Here is a 25947-nt window from a genome sequence, read left to right on the forward strand (position 1 = left end):
TTCTGATTTTTTAAATCGTAACTTCTAGTACTTAAGAGTGAAAAATCTTTCTCCCTCTCCACAGTAAATATAGAGATTTTAAGTGTTAGACAAAGAAAAAAATCTGATTTCATAATCTTTGTGATCTAAGTAGTTTAATTATTGAAATTCTGAACCATGATAATGGTTTAATTAATATGTGTATATATACACATATAAACATATATATTATTTATTTTTTAATTTTTTTTACTTTTGTAGGCCGTTTTCGTCAAATTGAAGTGCTTACTACTGTGGCCAATGCATTTTCTTCTTTGTATTCCCAAGTCTCTGGGACTCCCCTGCAGAGAATTGGAAGTGTGTCCTCAGTGACCTCTAACAAGGAGACAGACTCACCTCCACCTTTAACCCGAAGTAACACTGCAAATCGCTTAATGAAAACACTATCAAAACTAAATTTATGTGTTGAAAAAACAGAGAAAGGAGAAGGTAGTACTCCTTCCCTGGCAGTTGACAAAGGAAAGATCGTAAATGTTTCAGTGATGGAAGAAAGCGGCAATAAAAATGATCAGAAGTCTCAAAAAATTGTGAAGAAGAAAGAGTCATCGTCTATGTTGGCCACAGTTAAAGAAGAAGTATCAGGTAGTTCAGCAGCTTTTATGGAGAATTCTGACGTTGATGGGCTTTCTGATGAAGCAAATAGCAATTTTAACCATGAAGCTGAAAGTGGACAAAGTTTAGAAACTCAAAGTCATGAGAATAAACTGGATGAGGAATCTGCTATTATAGAAACTGATTTAGGTAGTGATTTCAACATGTCCAGTCACAGTGATCTGGAAAATAGCGGGGAGCTGAAAAGTGTCCCTTTGTCCGCACCTGAAAAAGAGCCATGTGCACCGTTGATGATCCCCTCCATAAGAAATATAATGGCACAGCAGAAGGACTCCTTTGAAATGGAAGAGGTAGGTAGAAAATTACTGAGCACTGTTTCAAACAGTGAGTTAGGGAAAAAAGTGCCCCAGAATGTTTTTAAAATGAAAGGCGGTGAATGGATGTATACTTGAAAAAATCATCTTGACTTTGACTTTTCAGGTTTTCTGTTTCACAAACCAAGAAGTCACTGCGCTGTGTGGTGTCAGTATAATGGCTCCTCTAGATCTGCTGTCACCATTGTTTTTCTTTCTCAGTTTTAACAGTTTGATGCTGTGAGAATGCCCTGAGAGAGTACATTCAAACTCAGATCAATATTGCATAATAGTTAGAGATAGCAGGCTTTGAAGTCAGATGGGTTTGAGTTCTGTTTGGGCCGCTGAATTGCTGTGTGCCTTTGGGCAAACTTTTCTTAACGTTATCTTAGTGGAAGGGTAAGTGTGAAGATTTTGGGACTAGGTCTGGGTATGGGACTAGAAAGAGCATGAAGCTATAGGGAACTGTGAGGAAGAAGGTTTGAGAGAATTCCTGCAGCCCTGGAAGACCACCAGTGTTTGGTTACTTTTTTTTTTTAACATGATATTCTTTGCTGCTGTTCAGTCGCTAAGTCGTGGGACCCCATGGACTATAGCCTGCCAGGCTCCCCGGTCCTCTGCCATCTCCCAGGGTTTGCTCAAATTTATATCCATTGAGCCAGGAGCCAGTGATGCTGTCTATCTGATCCTCTGCCCTTTCGCCTTTTGCCTTCAATCTTTCATAGCATCAGGGACTTTTCCAATGAGTCTGCTCTTCCCATCAGATGGCCAAAGCATTGCAGCTTCAGCTTCAGCAAAACAGTCCTTTCAATGACTATTCAGGGCTGATTTCCTTTAGGATTGACTGACATTCTTACTAGTTTACATAAATTTCAAATTGGACGATTTGTGGCTATAAATTGTACAGTGGGTGATTTTTCTTTTTAAATTTTATTACAGAATAGTTATAGTAACAGTTCACAGCTGTTTTAGAATTGCTTGCCATCGTTTTAGGGAACTAGGAAGCGATAATTGATTCTGCCCATAAAATGTCCTCTTAGGTGAGTGTGTATCTCTTATATCAGTTAAGATTTTTCATTTATTGCAAAATTTTGATTGTTCCTATCTTTTTTGTGGTCTTTGAATGCATCTTTTAGTACTTTAATTCCAACTAAAAGGAGGCAAGAGCAGGCCTTTGAAATATTTTACATTTTTTGGTAAGCTTCTTTATTTCTCATTATAATGAATTCAGAAGATGACAACTGTAATAGAACCTTTTTGTTCCATTTTATTGTTCTGTTGCTCTTTTGTCTTTGTTTTGGTCTAAACTTGTCCTAGCTTTCATAAAGTGTAACTTCTTGCCTTCCTTTAGGGCCCCTCTTCTATGACAATGGAATAGAGTGCAAATACTTGTTGGTTACTTGGAGACCTGATTTAGTGACTCCGATGAGAAAACACTCTTACATGTTGCTTTTTAATTTCTAGAATTCTTGAGTTCTAAGCCAGAGTTTTGTTACTGATACCATACACAAATGTTCTTTACAGTGTTTATGAAGTGCTAGATAGATGTACTTTGGTGGCAAGTGAACATTAAATCTGGGTTGTTTTTTATGGGCAGGGGTGTTTTTGTTGTTTTTTTTTTTTGCTCCCTCTGCTGGCAAGAGCAGTTACTGAAGAAAGTAACTTGACATGGAAGTGTATTTTTTCTGAAGTCCAAGATTACAGGCATTGATGGTTTAAGAATAACTGAAGATTTCTGTTTTCAAAAAATAATACATAGTCAACCATAGCTATGTCGTAAATACAGGGAATTTTAAGGATAATGCTTATTCTTCAGATATATTTCAAATATGGATAAAAACATCTTAGAATTGTGTTTTTAATCCCTTTGGGAACTTTAAAGAAAGCTTGTAGAACAATGGATAAAGAAAGGAAATAGTGTGTTTCTTTAATTTCCTCTTCTCGCAAGCTTGTTGAATCATACCGACAAATGAAGAGAACAATCTTATTAAAGCAAACTTAGATCCCATTCAAAGTAGGTTGTTACTTTTTTCTTTTGCACTCTTTTCCCTTGAGGCTTGATTCCTATTGGGAACGTTCTTCCTTTTGTAAAAACAGTGAATAAATATAAGCTGGAGCGCACACACTGTCTCTCAGTAAGCCAGTTTTCAGGTTACTCGAATGCCAACTGCTCTAGGTGACTAGGTGGAAGGAACAGTTGCAGCCGTGGCTCTGTGTGTGAAGCTGCCTGGTCCCCCTGATGCAGAAGGTAAGACCTGACAGTCACCAGGAACAGAGAGAAGAACTATTTAAATGTAAAAAGACTTAAATAGATGAGAAGACTGTGCCAGGCCTTGGAGAGTGAAAATGACTATCTCTTATGATAAAAAAAAAAAAAAGGCCAGACATTATTTCCAATTAAAAATCATTTGCCTTATAAAAAGTATCTTGCAGGCGAGTTTCAGTGTATCTGAAAGTTTTAAAGATCTACTCTTGAGTTTTCTAATTCTTAATGACTTGCTTGGATTATTCTTGTGTTCTTAAAATAATTTATTTTGAATAGATACATCATGGTAACTGTCTAGAGCCACAGATTAGTAGTATGAATGATTCACAGTTAAACCAGAATGATTTTACTCTGTACTCAATTGTTCATCTTTTAGGTGTAAAGGAAAATTTTCTTATACTTTTAACATTAAAGGAAGGAGAGCTTTTATCTGTGTATTTCTGTAAATAAGTTGCCTTGTGTCTTTTTACTCTATAAATAAGTTTATATTTACATTAAGGTACTATTGGCTGCATATTCAATTTTTTAACCTACTGAAGCTTTAGTAAATGTTTCTAGTGCTGTCTTCACACTGATTACTGATTTAACTTATGTACTTCATTACTTATTTTTAGCCATTAAATTTCAGGATTCTGCTTATTATATTTACTGGCCTGAGTTAAACTAATCCCAAAACAGTTAAATACCTGACAGTTAAATTGTTCCATTGGTCTTTCAGAATAAGACTTGAATTTGGGTCTTTGTACAAACATACAACTTTTGATTATGCCATACAATTTGTACAGTCTGACTGGTTAATAGGGTCAGACACTGGCAAGAACTCAAGTCATGCATGCACAGCTTCATGCCATTTCTTTGGAAAAATAATGCTTTCCTTTAATGAGGTATCATTAAAAATTAGGATTGTGATTTTTGAAGCTTCAGTTTTGGTTTTTTTCCTGTACTAAGTTGGTTTTTGTTTTTTTGCATGCTAAGTCACTGTAATCATGTCCAACTCTGTAACCCTTTGGACTGTAGTCTGCCAGGCTCCTCTGTCCATGGGATTCTCCTTTCAAGATACTGGAGTGGGTTGCTGTGCCCTCCTCCGAGGGATCTTCCAGACCTAGGGATTGAACCCATGTCCCTTATGTCTCCTGCAGTGGCAGGTGGGTTCTTTACCATTAGTGCCACCTGGGAAGACCTTTTTGCTGTGTAAGTTTTTTTAAATCTTAGAGGAAGGGTTCTTTGAGTTAGAACATTCTGTGTGTTGCTGCTCTTTAAGACACAGTACAACAATATTGTGCCTAAGATGTGTTTTAGTCAAGATAAATGTGACAGGTTTTGAAAAACCAAACTAGGTATCTGCATGGTAGCAGGACATTGATTCAGAAAGAAATCTTTGTTTGATTAAACCATTTTTAAAATGTAGTAACTCAAATGTGTGGATTATTCTAAAGCTGTTTTCCTACAGCTTTAAATCCCAAAACACTGAGACCCAGTAATTTTATCATTTTGGTTTAGTGTTGTTTTTTTTTTTTTAATTTTTATTATGAGAAGCTTCAAACTTACCCAGAGATTAAATAGTAGAGGGAACACCCATTATCCATCACTCAATTTAGTTATCAATATTTAGCTATCATTAATTTAATAAAAAGGGCTTCCCTGGTGGTTCAGAGGTTAAAGCATCTGCCTCCAATGCGGGAGACCCGGGTTCGATCCCTGGGTCGGGAAGATCCCCTGGAGAAGGAAACGGTAACCCACTCCAGTATTCTTGCCTGGAGAATCCCATGGACGAAGAAGCCTGGTAGGCTACAGTCCACGGGGTCGCAAAGAGTTGGACACGACTGAGCGACGGAACGGAACGGAACGGAATTTAATAAAAGATCAACTTGTATCAAATGACCAGAATTTCACTGAGGATTTAAAACCGTGGAATAGGAAAAATCTTGCCAAATAAACCTTAAGATCTGTGTTTGGGTTATAATTTTCTGTGTGGTACCCCATCTTGAATTTGAATGCTTTCCTCTGTAGAACTGTAACTAATAATGAAACATAATAAGCTATGAAATTCAACCATTATCGCTGGCAAGTCTTTTTCTGTCTTCCAGGTGATTGATTTTGAGTAAGTGGGAGGAAGGATCCTAATTTTAGTAGCTTTATTAGTAAGATATGATACTGTCCGCTCATTTTTAAGGGCCCTGTTCTTTTTTTCTTAGTTAATTATGGAATTATGGAATTTGTAGTGGAGGAAAAGAGGGAGTTTTTTTTTTTTTTCTTTTTGCACTGGAGTAGCATCTTGAAGGATAATTCACTGAGGGTACATATACACTAAAGTCATGTTATCTTGTGACTAATTTTATAAATCTAAAGAATAGAATAGGGAATTCCCGTGGTGTATGGTAAAGAATCTGCTTGCAATGTAAGAGACACAGGTTTGATCTCTGGGTCAGAAAGACCTCCTGGAGAAGGAAATGGCTACCCACTCTAGTATTCTTGCCTGGAAAAATCATGGACAGAGGAACCTGGAGGGCTACAATCCATGCAGTTGAACACGACTGAGCACACACACACGAAGAATAGAATATGTGATAATTCTGCATTTAAAAATGAGAGATCATAATCTTTTGCCTAAGCTGAGATTCTTAGAATAAAATTAAGGAGACATTTGGATTTCTGTTACACTTTTTCGGTCTGTTTTATATTTGGTTTACAGAAAACACTTTGAAGTAGGCTAGGCCTGAATAGAGGCTAATAATAGACCTTCTGCTGACTATAAAAAGAAAATGTATTTTGTTTCTTTGCACACAAAACAATGGCTTTCCTGTTGAACTTATGTCTGCTGCTTTGAAGAATATAATTTTTTGATAATAACAAAAAGTAGTAGAAACTATTTTATATATAATTTATAAGTGATGGTTTTAAATGACCAATATGCTTTCAGTTTTCAAAAGATAAATAAACATGGATTCATGTTCAACTGTGTAGCTGCTGCTACTGCTAAGAACAAAGCACAAATCAGAGCAGTTTTAAAACTGGATAATAAGATCTTTAATCTTTTAAGTTTTCCACGTTGGCTTTTCCACTCTCATTCCTATGGAATATTTCTTATTCTGAAATGGGATTCATAGCTAAAAAACAGGGTTCTATCTAAAACTTGTTTGCTAGTTACTTTCCAGTTTGTCCAAGGCCAAAAGCCCAAATGTTTGGTGGGTTTTCCCACTTTACTAGGGTGTTATTTATTATTTTAAGTACAAATCATTACAGGGTAAACTGTTGGGCATTAGTATTATACTCCTGCAAGTATTTAATTTTAGTGTAGAGTTAAGCTGTTAGGATAGATAGAATATTGGAGGAGTGGCTATGATGAGTAAAGAATCAGGCAATTCCTAAATTACGTAGTTGTTCAGGTAGGAAAACAAAAAGACAGCATAAAAGGACAGCTTCTGTGGGTTTGCTATCTTTTTGAACGTAATTTTCACGGAGAATTTATGGCTAAGATCTTTCACATTTTAATCCTGTAATGAAACCTGCTTGTCCACGTATAACTCCCGTTATGTCTTAAAAGAACATTTATGTCAAGACAAAGCCGTCTTACACACGAGTGGTTATGTGAAACCTGAAAATTTGTGGACTTTTATAAGATTTTGCAATGGGCGCATGATGTGCTGTTTTTCAAGATGCAAGACTTGTAATTGCCTTAAGTGTGTGCCAGTGCGCTGCAATGAGTGTATTAGTGTTTCTCTGGGATCGACCTTACACTTCTAAGTTTAACATTTAGACAATAACTTTTTCTTATGGCTCTGTTTTTCATTTAATAGCAACTTATTTTCAATGAAGTATTATACTTTACACATGTAATTAGTTTTCTTTGTTATCTGTAAATTTACAGTCCTGTTGTTAACTGAAAAATAGATCATAAAATTGAGATGTGGGATATTATAACAATTTTGAGATAGGTTGCACTTTTTAAATATATAAAGCATTGGCACCTTCCTAGTTAGATTGGTTGTTAGTAAATGATTATTAAGAAGTACTCTTCTTTGCCACAGATCCTTTAAGTTTTAACTACCTAAAACTCTTCTTTAGGTTCAAAGTACAGAGGGAGAAGCTCCTCATGTTCCAACCACTTACCAGCTAGGTCTTAACAAGTCAAAAAGAGGTAAGTAAACCCGTACTCACTGGTTTCCAGGCACATTACCGAAATGTCTTTGGGTGATGTGGAAAAGGTATTTTTTTAAATCGGTCAGTGCTTATAAATAGAAAAAGAAAATTAAGGACACAGGCGTGCGTGCTTCATTATGGTTGGATTGTAGAATCTTTGGTATCTTCCTGAAGACTTTTGTGCTCATAAAGTAATTTTAATTCACTTATCTTGTAATGACTTCCTTGCACAATTATGTGTATTCTAAATAATGCTTTAGTTTTGCACAAGGGCTAGATGGGAAGTGATAGAGCAACAAAGTCAGGCCTATTTTTACATGCTTATGCTTGCGATATAGACTTGTAGTAGCCACCTCTGGGTTTTCATTACTTAAATCTAGCTCCTAGGTAAAATACATGAATGTGCCTCTGGCAGAAAACACCAGTTTCTCAACAATAGTTAAAGCTAGTTAAATTCAAACTAGATCAAAGGTGAGTTGCTGTAGGTACTGTTCTTCTCTTGAGTTATTAATTATTGACCAAAGACCCTTTGAATCAATTTCTTTCACTTTTAACTTGCAACAAGAAAAACATGTCTGATCATCTTTAAAGTTGTAAAGCTTTGGAGATTTAGGGAGAAAGGAAAGGAGAAGAGAAGTTAAATGACTACTGAAGGTAGGAGTATGTATTTTTAAAACTTCACACATGCTGAACCACCCTGTTTTTTTGTTTGTTTTTTTTTTAAAGCAAAGATTCATGTGTATGTTCCTAGAATAGGAAATTTCATGTTCTCTTCTGATCTCTGGAGTGACTCCATATGAAACAATCTCCATATAAATTTTCTTTTTTTATTGCAGTACAGTACTGACAAACAAGATCCCCACTGTCCCTCGGTCACCACAGTTCTGGTCAGACACAAAATGAACTTTACTGCTTAATTTTTTTCCCTTTGTGAGTCCTTAAATATATGTGTTCCTGAGCTGTAAGGCAGAGTTCATAGCCATCCAAGAATCTTTGCTTTAGATAGGTAAAGGGATGCATTGGAAAAAGCAGCTTGCCCTGTGTCAAAAGGGGGATGAAAACAGTATAATTACCTTCAGATCTTTGAGGAGCAAGCTTCCTGTGGCAGGAAAGATGGAATGTGGTTTGTATTCACATCTGCATTTCTTCCTCTTGTCTTCTGTAGGAGCTCTTATTTCTGGTGTCATAACTAAAAATGGTAACATTTTTTTAAATCACATCTTTGTAAATTAACAGTAAAATAGTTTTGTGTATATGCATGAAAGAGGGAGAAAGAACAATAGTGTTTTAGTCATTTTTTTGAAAGTAGCTTTCCAAATTTTGATGTGATATGCAAGTATGTTAATCATAGTGGCAGAATTTGAATCACTGGTAATATATTCATCTCACAAGGTTAGTAAAAATGCACACAGCGCGTGCATAAAAATACTTTCCACTTTAGGAATAGAATTTTTGAAGCTACAGTAATCTAAACCTCAAATCCAGTCCCAGGATTTACAATAGAGGTTAGTGACGCAACTCATGTCACACGTTAGCATTCAGTAGGTATGTTAAGAGCAGCCCAGCAGTTTCCTTTTTGCCAAAGATGTTCAATATTTTCTTTGGCCCAGCAGAGTATACAGGTGTACTGTTTCTCTGATGATGGATAAATAGAATGTACATCTTTGTCTTGTTCTCACTTTAACGTTTGCTTTAACTTCCTAGTTTTTAATTAGAAATAATGTCTTACCTCTTCAGTTAGGACAAAAGTCTGTTTCTTCTTAATTCTGCCTGTTTCTTTGGTAAACTGTGTTTTTTTGTGAAACTGAAATGTCTGACTAAAGAATCTCAATTGTGATTTATAGTTCACAAAAATGGTTTCACCTGCATTCTGCTTAGTTTCTGAAGTAACACTGTGAGGTAGGGAACTATTCTCTCACTTTCTGAGGAGAGAAGTTACTGCTTACGATGATAAAGCCAGGACTTGACCCAGGTCTCCTTGTTCTTGTCACTGCCTGACATCAGCTCTGAAGCCTAAGCAGTCTACACTTGACCTGACGTGTGTGTGAATTCAGACTGGCTAACTGCGGAGAAGTGTGCTTGGCACGGGCTGTGCTACACGGTGGCCAAGACAGACCTCAGGGAGAGAACCGGAGGGAAGCTGGTCAGGGCTTCCTGGGCTCTTTGGCATCTGCCCTTTGCCCAAGCAGACTGGGCAGTTTCACTTCTAAATCCTCTAAGCAACTGTCAAAGTCTGTTGTTGCTTTATGGAGATAACTTGATGGAGATTGATTAATTCAGCAAATACTTTTTTATTGTTGGCTTGCTCTAGTTACTTGGGATACAAAGAGGAATAAATAAGGTTCCTGTTTTCAGAACACTGACAATCTAGTTTTTCTTTTTAAAAAGATATGCAAACATATAATAATGGTGATGCCTCCTGTGGCATGTTAATCGTTTTCTCAGATATTATACTGCATAATTAGTACCTGTGGTAACAGCTTACTCTAATTCGGTTTCACAATTATTACAATTTACCTAAACTTATCAAGATATGGATCAGTTCCTTATATTTAAGTATGCAATTTTGTTGACTTCAAAACATTACAGAATTATTTTTACATTTTTAACGGGAAAAATACTATTCCACGTTGCTCCAGGTTGAACCTAAGGTAATTAGAATATTTTTCAAAGTCAGGCAACCAATAATTAATTTTGGATTTTATTCAAACATATTATGGAATACTTCCTGTCATTCAAATCGTAAATGAATGTGGACTTGGTAAACACAGTTTATTTAGCCTGTTGATTCTGCAGAACTTGACTGTGTCATGAAATGTCATCCTCAGTAAATGTAGCAGCTGCGAAGTCTCCCCCACTGTGGTGCTCACAGTGTGACTGGGCATGTCATCATGCCTACTGCGCTTAGTTGGATTTTTAATTAGTTAAACTTTTTTAGTAAATAATCATTTTGTAGCTGAAATTTTAGGATTAAAATGGGATTTTCCTCTTATATGTGGATTCTAAAATACAATGATATGAATGAACTTACTTACAAAACAGAGACTCACGGTTTTAGAAAACAAACTTATAGCTGCTAGGGGGAAGGTTTAGGGAGTTTGGGATGGACGTGTACACAGTGCTTAATCAGGTAATAAAGGGCTATTGTGTAGCACAGGGACCTCTGCTCAGTGTTACCTGGCAGCCTGGATGGGAGGGGAGTTTGGGGAAGAATGGATATATGTATATGTATGGCTGAGTCCCTTCCCTATTCACCTGAAACTATTACAGCATTGTTAATCAGCTGAGCCCCCAGGGAAGCACTACCCAAGCTCTCCTCCAATACAAAATAAAAATTCAAAAAAAGTTAGGATTTTTATGGAATCTATGATTAAGATACACTTTATGATGAAATAAAAATATTCCACACTAAAAAAAAAATTTTTTTTTAGGTAATACTAACCAGGAATGATAAAAATTAACAATATTACCTTCCAGTTGAACCTATGTGATTAAGTTTCACTCAGCTAAGAAATAATTGTTTTATAACTTACAAATGTTTGCATCATTTGAAACATCAGAGGCATTTAAGTTTTCTTGTATATAAATTATTAATTTGTTGGCCTTAATTGTATTTTTATTTTCTTATTGGGAAGGTAATAGGTGTTTTTTAAATACACAGAATTGTATTTATTTACTTTTGGTCACGCTGGGTCTTCGTTGCTCCTCGCAGGCTTTCTCTGTGAGGCGAGCAGGGGCTGCTTTATAGCTGTGGTGCGTGGGCTTCTCTCTGCAGTGCCTTCTCTTGTGTGGAGCGCAGGTTTTAGGTGCGCACGCTCCAGTTGGTGGTGGCACATGGGCTCTAGGTCACAGACTCGGTAGTTGTGGCCTGTGGGCCAAGCTGCTCCATGGCGTGTGGGGCCTTTGTGGACCAGGGCTCACACCGTCTCCTGCATTGGCAGGTGGATTCTTTACCACTGAGCATCAGGGAAGCCCATAAGTGTTTTTACACACTGTATTTAAACTTCTGATTTCACCTAAGTGTCTTTACATAGTTTACATAATGAAAATGGTTTATTTGGGACTTTAATTTTTATTAGAGCCATTTTTCATTTCAACAGGTTGTTCTCCAAGGAAAAGACCAAAACACATTATAATTAGAGCTTAATTTGCAACTAAACACTGAGAATTTCTGATGTGATTCAGTTTTATTTGAATTCAAGTTACTTCCTATGCTTTGAAGCCACAATTTGGCATAAGTAATGCATACTTTTCTAAGAGTCACTGTTGTGTACCATGTATCTTTTGGAAATCATGTAATAAAGGTACTCACCGAAGTCCTATATAGCAGCTTTGTATAACCGCATTTCTTTTTTGGTAGATCAACTTTTACGTACTGCAAGTCAGCACTCTGATAGCAGTAATAAAGGTACTCACCGAAGTCCTATATAGCAGCTTTGTATAACCGCATTTCTTTTTTGGTAGATCAACTTTTACGTACTGCAAGTCAGCACTCTGATAGCAGTGGTTTTGCTGAAGATTCAACAGACTGCCTCTCGCTTAATCATCTTCAGGTAATATTTCCTATCGTGGTAGGCGTATTGGCCTTGTTCTCCGCTTTTCGGTTTTGCTGTTTGGTGGCGTCGCCCTGCTCACTTCTGCCTCCGGCCCGCCATCTCCTTGAAACCTAACACCGTAAGTGGACGCCTATGAGGCTGGAAGGGGCGGGTTGCGAGCTGGTGGTCACACCGCTGGCGCTTTGGCCGAGCTGAAGGCGGGAGGCAGCTGGGCCTGGCCTCACCTCAGGCCTGGCGGAACAGCTGTCGACCGCGTTCTCCGGGAGGTGCCAGCGGGCCCCGTTCTCCCACCCCTTGGGGCGACTCGAGGAGGCCTCCTCCAGTCGCGCGTCTTCACGGGCCCCCGTGAGTGGCCGGCGCCCCCGTGAGTGGCCGGCGCCCCCGTGAGCGGCCGGCGCCCCCGTGAGTGGCCGGCGGGCGGAGGGAGAAGGCGCGAGTCGAGCCCGGGATTGGGCCTCCTCTGCACGGGGCGACCATCGGCCGCCGCGGTGTTGGGCTGCAGGTCCAGTCTGGGGCCGGGGGTCTCCCTTGGCCGTCAGACTGCCGGCCCCAGGACCCAGGGCGAGGGTGGCGGCGGGGCTTTTAATGGAGCTCCCGGGGCTGTCCTGAGTGTGGGCGTGTGTCCATGGTTATTGTTTTGGTGTCCGGAGCAAGCGTGGCAGTGGTAGTCCGGGAACACTGGATTCTTGGTTCACATCCTTTCTTGCCCGTGTGTCTGGAGTCACTAGTCACTGGTCCTACCTAACTGCTGGGACCGAATCTTGGCAGAGAGCCGCCTGCTCCTTCAGAATATTTTTGTTTTGCCACAGCTAGGGATTGCTGAAACGCTTCTTGTAATAGCAGATGCCATCAATGGCAAGCCACTCCAGTACTCTTGCCTAGAAAATCCCATGGATGGAGCAGCCTGGTAGGCAGCAGTCCGTGGGGTCGCTAAGAGTCAGACACGACTGAGCAACTTCACTTTGACTTTTCACTTTCACACATTGGAGAAGGAAATGGCAACCCACTCCAGTGTTCTTGCCTGGAGAATCCCAGGGAAAGGGGAGCCTGGTGGGCTTCAGCCTATGGGGTCACACAGAGTCGGACACGACTGAAGTGACTTAGCAGCAGCAGCAGCAGTGGTAGGCGTTATCATTAACTTCTTTATATTTAGATGATTTTTCATTGTCTATATATTTAAGACAATCTGTGCAGTCTTTATTTTTCAAATGATAACATCTGCATCCTAGAATTTTAGTCTTAATATCTGAGCATTTGTCTATAAATTTTAAGTTACACTAATTCTTCATCTTTCTCTGAATATGTAAAAACAACAACAAAAAAAGCTCCTTCATTTTTGGACCACCAATAAACAGAGTATTTTAATCCTTAACCTATTTTGTGTTTTTTAAAAAATTTTCTACCATCATTGTATTTCAATGAACGAAAATGAAAGTGTTATTTGCTCAGTCTTGTCCAACTCTTTGCCACCCCATGGATTTGCCAGGCTCCTCTGTCCATGGAATGTTCCAGGCAAGAATACTGGAGTGGGTAGCCATTCCCTTTTCCAGGGGATCTTCCCTACCCAGGGCTCGAACCCAGGTCTCCAGAATTGCAGGCAGATTCTTTACAATCTGTGCCTGTATTTCAGTATTTTAAAATAATTAATTAATAACTAACTAAAACTGTGGATCCATAGCTTGCTCAATATTACTTGACTTTTATGCTATAGTATGTTGGATAATCCAGAAGACAGGCATGTCAAGGAGCTTATAGTTTATGTGTGTCTTACATAATGTACATGAAAAGTGTTTAAAACATCTATAAGGAAATTTTAAAGAAAACTGGAATAAGAGAAAAAATAACCTAAAAAAGAACCTTAGAAACAGCATTTAAGGAGTAGACAGTGAGGAGACGTTTCTAAGGAGACTCAGAATAATCTGGCAGGCCTAAAAATTGAGAGATGGAGGAGAAACTTTTAAAAGGAGAGCTGTAGCCACTGGAGTGAAAAGATGAAAATTGTTTATTCTGAAATTGAGTACTTGAGTGAGTGGTTCTGATGCATTGAATGAGAAGCGTGATTTGGAGAGTAAATCAGTGACAGAGAAGATATGAATTATGTTCTTTTTTCTAATAAGGATGATAGCTAAGGGTTATAGGTCTTTTTGTCTTTTTTATACAGTAATGATTTAGGAAAGTTGTTTGGCTAAGAGAAGGCTAAGAGAAAGAGAGCTTGATGCAGAAAAGTTTGGGATGAACCTGGAGAAATACCCTAACCTTTGAGAGGAGGTGGTCAGAAGTACAGATTGGAGGGATTAGCTTTGAAAAGAGACACAGTTTTCATTCAGAATGGAGAGTAGGGAATGATGGGTAAGGTACAGGAAAGTTTGTAGGTATTGAGGAAGAAGTTAAGATATTTTTGTCCATTTTCTCTGAGTCAGTGTCATATGTTGGAAGGAAAGGAGTGCTTAGTTGCTCAGTCGTGTCCGACTTTTTGCAGCCTCGTGGATTTTAGTCCGCTAGGTTCCTCTGTCCGTGGAATTTTTCAGGCAAGATTACTGGAGTGGGTTGCCATTTCCTCTTCCAGGAAGGAAACGAGATGGGTGTTGAAAGGGGTATTTAAGGAAAATAGTAAAAATCTGGAATAATCTTTGTGAGAAAGCAGAGTTGTTGTTGATCAAGGACACCGAAAGCAGTTTAGAGCAGCACCAGAGCTAAGACCAAGGTGGGAGACCCCGAAAGTATAGAAGCCTCATAGCAGTTTGGTATTTTGTTAATGCTCCTACTTATTTGAATTGTCCATCCTTCTGCCTGTTTTCCTTTCACAGGTTCATGAGTCCTTGCAAGCCATGGGGAGTAGTGCCGATAGCTGTGACAGTGAGACAACAGTCACATCATTTGGTGAAGACCTTGTCACACCGACAGCACAAGACCAGCCTTATTTTAATGAATCAGAGGAGGAGTCTCTTACATGTCCTCAGATGGAAAGAGAAAAGGCAGCAACAGTTGCTGAGCAAAGGTCAGATGGCGAGCATTTCCTCCAGTGCCAGACTGTTGAGAACATAGAGCTTCAGCAGTCCACCTGGAGTGCAGGGGATCACGTTACTGAAATTACTAAAAGGAAAGAGGATGTGTCTCCAGCACAGCCTGTGGAATTACTAAGGGAAGCAAGTGCTGAAAGTGATGTGGATAAAAGCAGCGAATGTGAATTTGTCCAGTATACCACCCACCATATTCTTAAATCATTGGCTTCTATTGAAGCTAAGTGCGGTGAGAAAGGGGCTGAAAATACAACGGGGTCTCCCTCTTCTGTAGACAGAGTTAATACGGCTTTGCAAAGAGCGCAAATGAAGGTTTGTAGTCTGTCTAATCAAAGAGTGGGGCGTAGTTTGATAAAGTCAAAAGATCTGTTAAAACAGAGGTACCTGTTTGCAAAAGCTGGCTATCCTCTAAGGAGGTCTCAGTCTTTACCAACCACCTTGCTGAGCCCAGTTAGGGTTGTGTCATCTGTCAATGTCCGGTTGTCCCCTGGAAAAGAGACCAGATGCAGTCCACCATCCTTCACCTACAAGTATACACAGGAGGAGGAACAGAGATTAGAGAAAGAAGTGACTGAGCACGATGGCCAGTCTGCAGTCAAATCCACTATTTTCATCTCTCCGACGTCTGGGAAGAAGGAAGCCGCCGCCCCGAGCGAGGTGACCCACTTGGAGGAGTGCCATCTGCGGAGGACTCCGGCCTGTTTGCTGTCTGCTCCGGCGCCTGTATCTCAGTCCACCTGCTCCCTTCAGTCTCTCCACCCCGAGTGGCAGGAAAGGCCCCTGTGTGAACACATGAGAACTCTGAGCACTCACAGTGTTCCCAGCATAGCAGGTGCCGCCTGCAGTGCCTTCCCGTCCCCTCTCGGGTGTCCGTACTCACACAGACACGCTGCCTCCCCTTACCGAGCGTGCTCTATGAACCCCCCTTCTGCCATCGAGATGCAGTTGCGAAGAGTGTTGCATGATATTAGAAATTCACTGCAGAATCTTTCACAGGTATGAAACCAAGTTTAGCTTTCTTACTCTTGTTTTCTTGTATTGGCCTGAGTGCCTCTTAATTCACTGAAAAGCTTGGAGCCATCAGACATGAACCACCTCAGCCTCGTTTTGCTACATTCCTAAATTATTCTGTACCTGCCCCACCACTGCCCACCCCCAGCCTCTTCCTTCCTAGCTCAAGGGAAAAGCTGTAACTGATTCTGAACAAGGTGAATGTCTCTGTTCACAGTCTCCCTCCCTCCTAGAGAGATTTTGTTTTTTAGGTGTCCTGCTTTCTTTAGCCTCTCCTCCATTGTCTCTGTCTTAGTCAAGTTCTCTTTGTCATTAAAAAACAAAACTTCTCAAGTGCTCTCTGTCCTTTTCTCTTCACTCTGACAGTGTCCACTTCTTTCTAAGTTTTCCTCCCTTGGCTTCTGTGTGGCCGTGCGTTCTCCTGGTTCCACTCGTTGCTTTCTGACTAAGCTTTTCCTTCATCTGCTGACTCCTGACGCTGGTCTCCTGGTACAGAATTAGTCTGCTTCCACGGGGTTAAAAGAAGAGAAAAAATCAGGTAAACGTGTGAATCTGATCAAAGATAGTCTGTGTGTCTTGTCACTTTTAAAGTCACTGCTGTCAGATTTGTTAGTGGGATGGGAATAATTTCCAAAATAAGTTTTGAGAAAGAAGTAAATTGTCTTCTTGGTTTGCCTTTCACATTTCCTTTCCAAATCTTTCTAAGCTACTTAGATTGGGCAGTTGAGGAAATGAGGAAAATGACAGTGTAACGTAATGAACGGGGGTGTTCAGCTAAGAGTCGAGAAGCCTGGAGTGTATATGATACATTCCTTTTCATGATGATGTGGTAGACAGGAAGCCCCTTTGGCACTCAGAATGAAAGTTGGAAACCTTTTAAGTTAGGCAGTAAAATACACTTTTAAGTAGAGATTTTATCCTCATGCTGATTGTCTTCTACTAATGATTTTCAGTCTAACCAGAAACTGGGTGTCTCTCTTTCCTCCTTACAAAATGTGATTCTGTCTTCAAAGGAGAAATTCACCTTTCGGCTGCAGTTACGGGAAGCTGGGGATCCCCGGGGTCCTGTCCACCTACACCGTCATGTTCCACCTGTCTGGGCCAGCTTGTTCTGCTCTAGATGGGGTTTTCTCTCCAGTGTTCCGTCAGTAACTCAGCTCCTCTCCCCATCCCCACTCCACCCCGCCTCAGTAGACAGGAGCTGTGTACACCCGGCCTCTGCCTGTCCCTCCAGGCCCATTCCCTGTGAATGCTCCACAGACACATGCAGGCTCCTCCCTAGGTGTGTGTCCCTAGCTGTCTGGTTTTACCCATGCCACTTTTTTATTTATTTTTTTTAACCTGGGATGGCCTGCCCTTGCCTTTCGTCCCCTGACCAAGTCCTGTTTACTGTTAAGATACAGCTCAAGTGTCACCACTCTTGAGAACACTTAAGCTAATCTGGATTTTTGACTGTTTTCATCACAGCAGTCCCCACACCAGCCCAAGCCGGCATTATGTATATATTTCTACTTCTGTTTTCCCCTTGTTTCTTCCACTGTGAGAATGCTTGAAGGCTGGGAATGCCTTCTATCTTCTTTTTATCTTTTTCACTACCTAAGTGATGCATGGTAGATACTCAGATATCTAAGAAGGGTGTGGTGATTGCTTGCTACTTTCTTTAGCCGAGTCAGTAGTTTCTGTGATCTCAGAATGACATTTGCTATTGCTTCTATATTTCTGAGTTTTGTTTTTATTTTTCTACTTTCTCAAGGCAAGAAGGAGGTCCTGTAAGACATATTAATAGATTTAAACTATATGTGTTCCTTTGCCTCTTTCCTGTTCCAAATACACTGACTTGTAACTAAAACAGATACGAGTAGTAGATGGTACTGGTGACTGATTTATCTGATTTCTGCTTATAACATGAAGTGGTTTTAGATTTTGTTTTATGCCCCAAAGAGAAACATATATACTCCCAAAATTCTGCCTTTTAACACCTTAGATGATGTGGAAGTAGTCACTTTAACATTGGTTTCTAATCAGACTTTCACTCTTTTGAAGTACCCTATGATGAGAGGACCTGATCTTGCTGCTGCTCCATATAGTACTCAGAAATCATCTGTTCTACCTCTTTATGAAGTAAGTTGTTACTTTGATCTCTGTGTTACGGAATGATTTGTGTGATTTAGAAGTTAATGCTGTTAAATCGCATTTTAGAATACTTTTCAGGAGCTCCAAGTAATGAGACGGAGTCTGAATTTGTTTAGAACGCAAATGATGGATTTAGAATTGGCAATGCTGCGTCAGCAAACCATGGTTTATCATCATATGACTGAGGAGGAAAGGTAAAAGTTCATATGTCTTAATGTTGGCTTAAAATATTTTTTATTCTAAAAGCATTGTTAACTTTTTTTTTTTGGAAGCTGAATTTCATTTACACTGCTGTGTACCCTTTATTTAGTCTGTGGACCAGTGTAAATAAAATTGGGCCCAATGTTTTGCTACATAAACTTCTCTGTCTCCGCTGAACTGAGGAAGACAGTGGTTGGAATCTGTTTTTTATTGTCTGGAATATTTGTGATGGAAGCCAGAGGAAGAAAAAGCAGTTACAATGGTTATACTCATTGCAGACGCTGTTGCGCTCATCTATAGAACTTGGGGTTTTAAGTACCTTCCGAAAGCTTGTGAGAGTTGTAACACTGAGTTTCCAAACTGCTTTTTTCAAACTCTGTGCCTACTAATAGGTATGAAGTTGATCAGCTGCAGAGTTTGAGAAATTCAGTCCGAATGGAACTGCAGGACCTGGAGCTGCAGCTGGAGGAGCGCCTACTGGGGCTGGAGGAGCAGCTCCGCCCTTTGCACGTGCCTTCAGCCTTCCGCCCCTCGGCACTCATGGTATGCTTGCTCGGGTTGTCACAGTTTTTTCACTCAGAACTTGTTAGTAGCATTCCACACAGTTTAGGACAAATGCCTTAATTTAAAAACAATGTATTTTAATGACATTAGAGACATGCAGTGTTTAATGAGCCTTTCCCACAAATCAGTGGAATGTGTAAGTTGTGGTTAACTTCTTAAATATTTAGCATATTTATATATATATATATACACATATATATAAATTGTAATTTAATAATAGAGAATAAAGAGCAATGCAAACATTAAAGGATTTTAAAGGAAAAATGATAGTAGGTTAGCATATGACTAATTTAGATGTTACTCATTGTGTATAACTGAAGAACACACATATATATATTTCATGTAACCTTTTTTTCCCCTTTCTTGCCTTTTTGAAAAAAAACTGTTCCCTTTACACTTTTCCTTTATTTTGGATTCTTTTCCATTCTATTTTTTTTTTAAGGAATCAAATAAGATCTTTGTAAAAGCAGAAAAACATGTATACAAACGAGAATAGAGACAAGCACTATCTATTTTGTACCACTATTCTTACTCCTAATATTCCTTTTCATGCAATTTGAACTTCAACAATTGTATTCTTATTTTTGCCAAAATTGTTCAATTGTAGAATATATTGTTTTGAAATGTTGAAACAGTGAACTCTTTTCTTTGTTAATTGAGCATAACTGATTTTGTTAAAAACAAATGCATGAACACACGGCAAGTAGAATAAGAATGTGTGTGTGTGTATATACATATATATGTTTAGCACAGACTGAACATATCTTGTCAATGAATATCTCGACAGTTTTGATCTATTTGACCTCATCGACAGTTTGCTGTATTATCCTGAGAAATGTGCATTAGTGAGATCAGAGAATCAGAACATCTACGCAACCTTCACTCACAGTGACACATTTTACAGGATCCTGTGACAGCTGAGGCTGACTTTTGTGACATAAAGGACTGCTTTAGAGCAATAATTAGCTCATTTTATTATAAAGCACTTGCATTTTGAAAAAAACTACACACAGACACACACACATTTATCACATATATATATATATTGTTTTGCTTTTTCAGGGAATGTGTGGCAGTAGAAGCGCTGATAACTTGTCATGCCCTTCTCCATTGAATGTAATGGAACCAGTAAGCCTCTTTCCTTTTAAATCACTGGGGAAGGGAATGATATAATATTTCATAAACACACAGTTTTCCTAATGTAGATGAAAAAAAAATTTAAATGCACAATTTGATAAGTTAATTTGATTAGAAGTGAGTCTGGCACTTCTGGAAGTCCGTTGCCATCTTTGGCCACTAGAAAGTCAGTTAATTGCAATAATGATTTATCTTCATGGCCTAAAGGAAATAATGCATCATAAAAAGTAATTTATATTTCAGGAAATGTGCTTTCACAGTCTGATTCCAGGTTCTTTAGATAATTGGATCTTTACGATGACTACATTTTGAACAAAGATTGATTTTTATTGTATTTTAAATGAATTAGTTCATTTGAGGGAATTATGAGTTTTTTTTTTTACTGGTTACTTTTATTTGTAAGTAATTTGGACACCCATTTGGAACCAAGTAAAATTTCATCCAGCTATAGCCTAGTTAAACATTTTATGGCTTGATCTCACTGAATTTGAATTTTTCTTGCTGTTTTTACAAATGAAATTGAGTAGTAACTAAATGAGTGCATTCGAATCATGTCGCTACAAGTTAAATGATTTGGGGCAGCATCGAGGATATTAATCTTTTAACTACCAATCTTAATTTAAAGAGAGAAGAATTACAGTTTTTCTGATCTCTAGGTCACTGAACTGATGCGGGAACAGTCATACCTAAAGTCTGAATTGGGCCTGGGCCATGGAGAAATGGGATTTGAAATTCCTCCTGGAGAAAGTTCAGAATCTGTTTTTTCCCAAGCAACATCAGAGTCATCTTCTGTATGTTCTGGTCCCTCTCGTGCCAGTAGAAGAACTGGAGTACCTCCTGTTGACTCAGTGGGCAAACCCAAAACCCATCTGGTACCAAGCAAGAAATTATTCCGAGCATCAGTGGCCCTAACACCAACTGCTCCTTCTAGAACAGGCTCTGTGCAGACACCTCCAGATGTGGAAAGTTCTGAGGAAGCTGGAGCAACTGAAGAAACCTCAGAAGCTGTAGGACCTAAATCTGAAGTGGAGGAAGAACATGGAAAAGTCTCATTATTGCCAGCTGCTGAGGAAATGCATAAAAATGTGGAGCAAGATGAATTACAGCAAGTCATAAGGGAGGTGAGTAAAATCTATGCTTAATTAATTTATTTGGAATAGGTTTTATTTTAACATTAATTATTTATAAGATACTCCTTTGATTCACTGTATTCAGTAATTTTCCCATTGATCCAGCTCATGTCTATCATGTTTGTAATGCTGTTTCTGCAGATTTCTTACTCCCATGTGAAATAATTGCGATTCTCAATATTCACTCTGGTGAAGAAGGTATGTGTAGGTTTCAAAATAGGTGAAAATGTGACGAGGACTTTGGACCTCTGTATCCACCTTTGTAAAATTAAGGATTATAATTTAGATCTCTTCCAAGATTAAAACCTACCATTTTATAATGTCAATTGAGATTTTAAGAAGTATGAAGCATTTATTTGGTTTAGTGAGTAGAGACCTTTAGAAATTATGTAAGTCATTCAAAGATAAAAATATAGAATTAAAGTTTACCCTATGTGATTAGCAGTATGCAGACCTGAAACATTTAGCGATAGTTCTAGGTTACCGAAAGGACTGCAGAAACTTAGACTAGTAATCAAAGGCAAAATATTTGAGAAATTAGTAAAATAGTTGCTTTTGGCACCAGGATCAGATAGTAAGGAATAGTTCAGTTCAGTTCAGTCGCTCAGTCGTGTCTGACTCTCTGCAACCCCATGAAGCACAGCACGCCAGGCCTCCCTGTCCATCACCAACTCCCGGAGTTCACTCAAACTCATGTCCATCGAGTCGGTGATACCATCCAGCCATCTCATTCTCTGTCGTCCCCTTCTCCTCCCGCCCCCAATCCCTCCCAGCATCAGTCTTTTCCAGTGAGTCAATAGTATGGATATCATTTAAAAAAGGAAACTGCTATAGATACGTATTTATATATGACTTTTTTTTCCTTTTCTCAAATCACATTGTGTCTTCGGATACAAAATTCGGTAGAGTGCATAAGATAAAAATTACGTGTTGAATTTATTTTTTTCATTCTGTCCCTGTCTTAAGAGTAACTCTGAGGAAGAACTGTAATTATTCATAGTTCTTTCCAACTGGGATACTAAAATCCATGATAAAAAGGATCATTCATTCTTTCCATTAGTAAAAAGAAGAATAGCCTACTGTGTTTTTAAAAAAAATGGTTTACAAGAGTCTTAATGAGTACCTGCTCTATAAAGGAGAAAAGAAAAATGGATATAAGACCATGAAATCCTTAAACCTAAAGTCTAGTAGGAGAGTAAATAGAACTAACTCAGGGAACAGTTGAAAAATCATACAGAAAAGCACTTAATATAATGTATTGAGAAGTAAGGATTTAGAAATGGAAAATACCAAAATGAGCCAGAGAAATAAGAGTCAGTGGCTCCTTCTTTTTAATCTTTGTACTTCCAATAAATTCAGTAATGCGAATGTAACACATTTTTAGAATTAATTTGTGAGTAACATTGAACTTGTACTGCAAGGAGATTCAACCAGTCCATTCTAGAGGAGATCGATCCTGGGTGTTCATTGGAAGGACTGAAGCTAAAGCTGAAACTCCAATACTTTGGCCACCTCATGGGACAAGTTGACTCACTGCAAAAGAGTCTGATGCTAGGAAAGGTTGGGGGCGGGAGGAGAAGGGGACGACAGAGAATGAGATGGCTGGATGGCATCACCGACTCTGTGGACATGAGTTTGAGTGAACTCCGGGAGTTGGTGATGGACAGGGAGGCCTGGCGTGCTGTGATTCATGGGGTCGCGGAGAGTCGGACATGACTGAGCGACTGAACTGAACATTGAACAAATTTTTGGTGGTTATAGGTCAAGAATGGTGGCAGCAATTTGCAGCAACATGCATGGACCTAGAGACTGTCATGCTGAGTGACTAAGTCAGAGAAGGAGAAATATAGCATGACATCCCTTGTATGTAGAATCTATAAAGAAATGATACAATTGAGCTTACTTACAAACAGAGAGAGACTTGCAGACTTAGAGAACTGAACTTATGGTTGGCAGTGGGGAGGGAGAGGGGATAGTTAGAAAGTTTGGGTTGGACATGGACACATTGCTGTATTTAAAATGGTAACTTTATAGCACATGGAACTCTGCTCAATGTTATGTGGCAGCCTGGATGGGAGGGGAGTCTGGGGGAAAGTGGATACATGTATATATGGCTGAGTCCCTTCACTCTTCATCTGAAATTATTCATTGCTAATGGGCTATACCCAGTACAAAATTAAGTTTTGTTTTTTTGTTTTTTTTAAAGAATGGTGGCAATTTTGAGCCATTGCTTCTCTGGGTCCAGAGATTAGTTCATGTATGAGGTGCCATCATTTACAGCTGCATGACAGTAGCTTGAGAAGTACCTTGAAAATAAAGTCAGTTTTGCTTTATATGACATTAATATATACATTCCTAAAAATCATGCTGTGCAGTTTGTACAGTAAAAACTACAGAGCTCATGGGGAAAATAGAAGCATAACATTCAAAACTCTTGTCAGTGACATATTTTTGAAAAGGTGAAAACCTAATAAAAACAGTAACACTGTTTTGTTAAGAAATAAATGCTGCAATAGTGTGACATTGCCTTGAAAAAGACCTGAAATTTGCTTCTGGAATTGGATTCTGGAAGGGCTGCAAGATAAATGACTTGTGAGTTACTGTGAAGTGGTAGAGGGGGATGATAATGAAATCCAACAGAAATTGTAATGCCAGATGAAGATAGGTGTGCTTCATAACACAGTGAACTAAGAAATCTGGTAGCTGTTCAGTGTTTGTACATGTTGGGTACTCTGTTCCTAGGTTCAGCTGACATTCAGACAAATTAACACTTACAAGCATTCTGTCAATAGCAGAAGACACTGCATGTATGTAATTTCTTTTCATGACATGAATTACAAACTTGAAATTTAAAAGATCTTAATTCTATAAATTTATTTGTCCTATAAATGTAATTATTTTGTAGGTTGGTTGTGTCTGGCTAATATTTAGCAGGCTCTATACATCCACCTTGCTCAGTTAGGTGTGACTGATGGTGTTTCATGTCAAAGATCAATTTTTGAGTAGAACTAAGTAATTATTTTTCTCCACAACATCTTTGTTAACTGAGAAAATCAGTTTTAAGGTACTCCACATCTCCCTTGACACGAAATGTGGTATTTTTATTCCCTTAACTTGCTCTGGTTTGAAAAATTTCCTTGGAAGCTGGACTTTATATACTCAAATTTGGCACAAATACTCTCTTAATGCACACTTGAGTCCTAATTTTTAATGTTGTTAATGGATGGCCTGATAAAGATTCCTGGGTCAGGAAAATCCTCTGGAGAAGGGAATGGCTACCCACTCCAATATTCTGGCATGGAGAATTCCATGGATATTCTGTGGGGTCGCAAAGAGATAAGACTGAGTGGCTTTCACTTTCACTTTCAAAGCATCCCTAACCCAGAACTCTGATTTTTGGGGGCTGGTAGAACTTAGCATAAATAAAAAACTTGGTTGTTCCCATCATACTTTGGTGGTGCTAGAGAATTACTTAATCATTTATAAGAACCTCCCTATTAAATATGGGAGATTTTATAATTTGAAGGACTGACATGTTAGACAAATGTTTGAACAATTTTTCAGAATTTGTTACTGTTAATTAGAAACTTCCTGATTCAGAATTTGACATAGTTTGGAGGAACTTTAGCTTAACACTGACTCTTTTAACTGTCTCCAAAGAAGAGCTTACTAAGCAAATTGTATAGTAGATCAAATAGGGCATAAGAGGAACATTGATGTCCTTAAAAAAAATAAACTCTTTTGAAGCACTTTAAAAGCATATGTTAATGGATAAATTAGTCTAATGTCATCTATAATTTTAAAAAATCATTTGGGTTATTATCATTTTAGCTCAGTTACAATGGTGTTCTGTTAAACTTTGCAAAATATTTAAAATTCAGATTAGTCTTGATTCTGTTCATTTAAAATTGGTAATCTTTTTCCTTAAATATAATGGTACTGAATTCCAGTTTTTTTAAACTCTTATTGTATCAGCTACCAAGAAAAATAGAATTGTCTTCCCAGCAAATTCTGGGTCTTTAACTCCATTAACAAAGCCATTATTCAGGAAGGGAAGATTTAAGCTTGGGTTGAACAGTTTTGCAGGTGAGGATTAAGCATGTTTGGCAAACACTCAAGAGGAAAGTTTTCTTATTGCTCTCACGGGTGCATGAAAACAACGGTGTCTATCAGGCCTTTGTTTCCATTATTTCACCATATGTGAAGTTTTTTAAAAGAAAGCTTTCATTACTTATAATACTGATACAGTAGAATTCTTTTGAAAGAGAACACCAAAAGAAAAAGTAAGGAAAAAAGATTACTTAACAGAATAAGTGAGCATGTGTCCACAGAAGCAAATTGAACAGAATTAAATGTCAGAGTATAAAGATAGATTGCTCTGTGTAGAGTTTTCTTCTTTGTTCATTGAAGTTCCTAGGCTTGGTCCATGCCTCTGAGTAACTGTATTTCATCTGGCACACTTTTATATGTATTTTGGTAAATACACAGCTTGCCTGTGTTCTTACTAATTCTATTAGTGATCTCTGTAATAATGGCTGCCGTACAGGAGGCACTCAGTAGAGGCTAATAAATGGATGTGTTGTCCCTCACTTTAGGCTTGCTGTCCTCTTGTTAATATGCCAATGTGCATGCCTTCCTTGATCTCAAGTAGTCTGTCTTCAGCGGATATTACTTTTTGGAAGTTATAAAATGGACTTCACCATCCATTCCACTCATTTTCTCACTGCTTATCCTTCCCCACCTCTGTAACGTGGGAGGCTTTGGAACTAATTTATTTGTTCATACATTTATTACTTCAGTAAATTACCAAAGGCATTTTGTCGTTTTCCAGTGCTTATATGTAGT

The 25947-nt window shown here is 38.6% G+C and overlaps 1 protein-coding gene across 5 annotated transcripts in view; it reads left to right on the forward strand.

The window, feature by feature from the left end:
* ITPRID2 (ITPR interacting domain containing 2) overlaps positions 1 to 25947 on the forward strand; it is a 39635-nt gene that overhangs the window by 9028 nt on the left and 4660 nt on the right. For 2 of the 5 annotated variants that reach the window (XM_055397482.2, XM_055397483.2), the window contains exons 8-16: positions 241 to 941; positions 7276 to 7348; positions 11815 to 11903; positions 14714 to 15922; positions 17981 to 18058; positions 18137 to 18264; positions 18664 to 18814; positions 19898 to 19963; positions 20629 to 21093. In XM_055397482.2, coding sequence (XP_055253457.2) covers positions 241 to 941; positions 7276 to 7348; positions 11815 to 11903; positions 14714 to 15922; positions 17981 to 18058; positions 18137 to 18264; positions 18664 to 18814; positions 19898 to 19963; positions 20629 to 21093 — 2960 coding nt within the window. The remainder of the gene's footprint in view (positions 1 to 240; positions 942 to 7275; positions 7349 to 11814; positions 11904 to 14713; positions 15923 to 17980; positions 18059 to 18136; positions 18265 to 18663; positions 18815 to 19897; positions 19964 to 20628; positions 21094 to 25947) is intronic. The other 3 variants (XM_055397485.2, XM_055397484.2, XM_055397486.2) reach the window with 3 other exon arrangements.

This window comes from Moschus berezovskii, chromosome 2, assembly GCF_049115385.1.
Source record: "Moschus berezovskii isolate FMDL1 chromosome 2, NW_MosBer_1.0, whole genome shotgun sequence".
NCBI lineage: Eukaryota > Metazoa > Chordata > Mammalia > Artiodactyla > Moschidae > Moschus > Moschus berezovskii.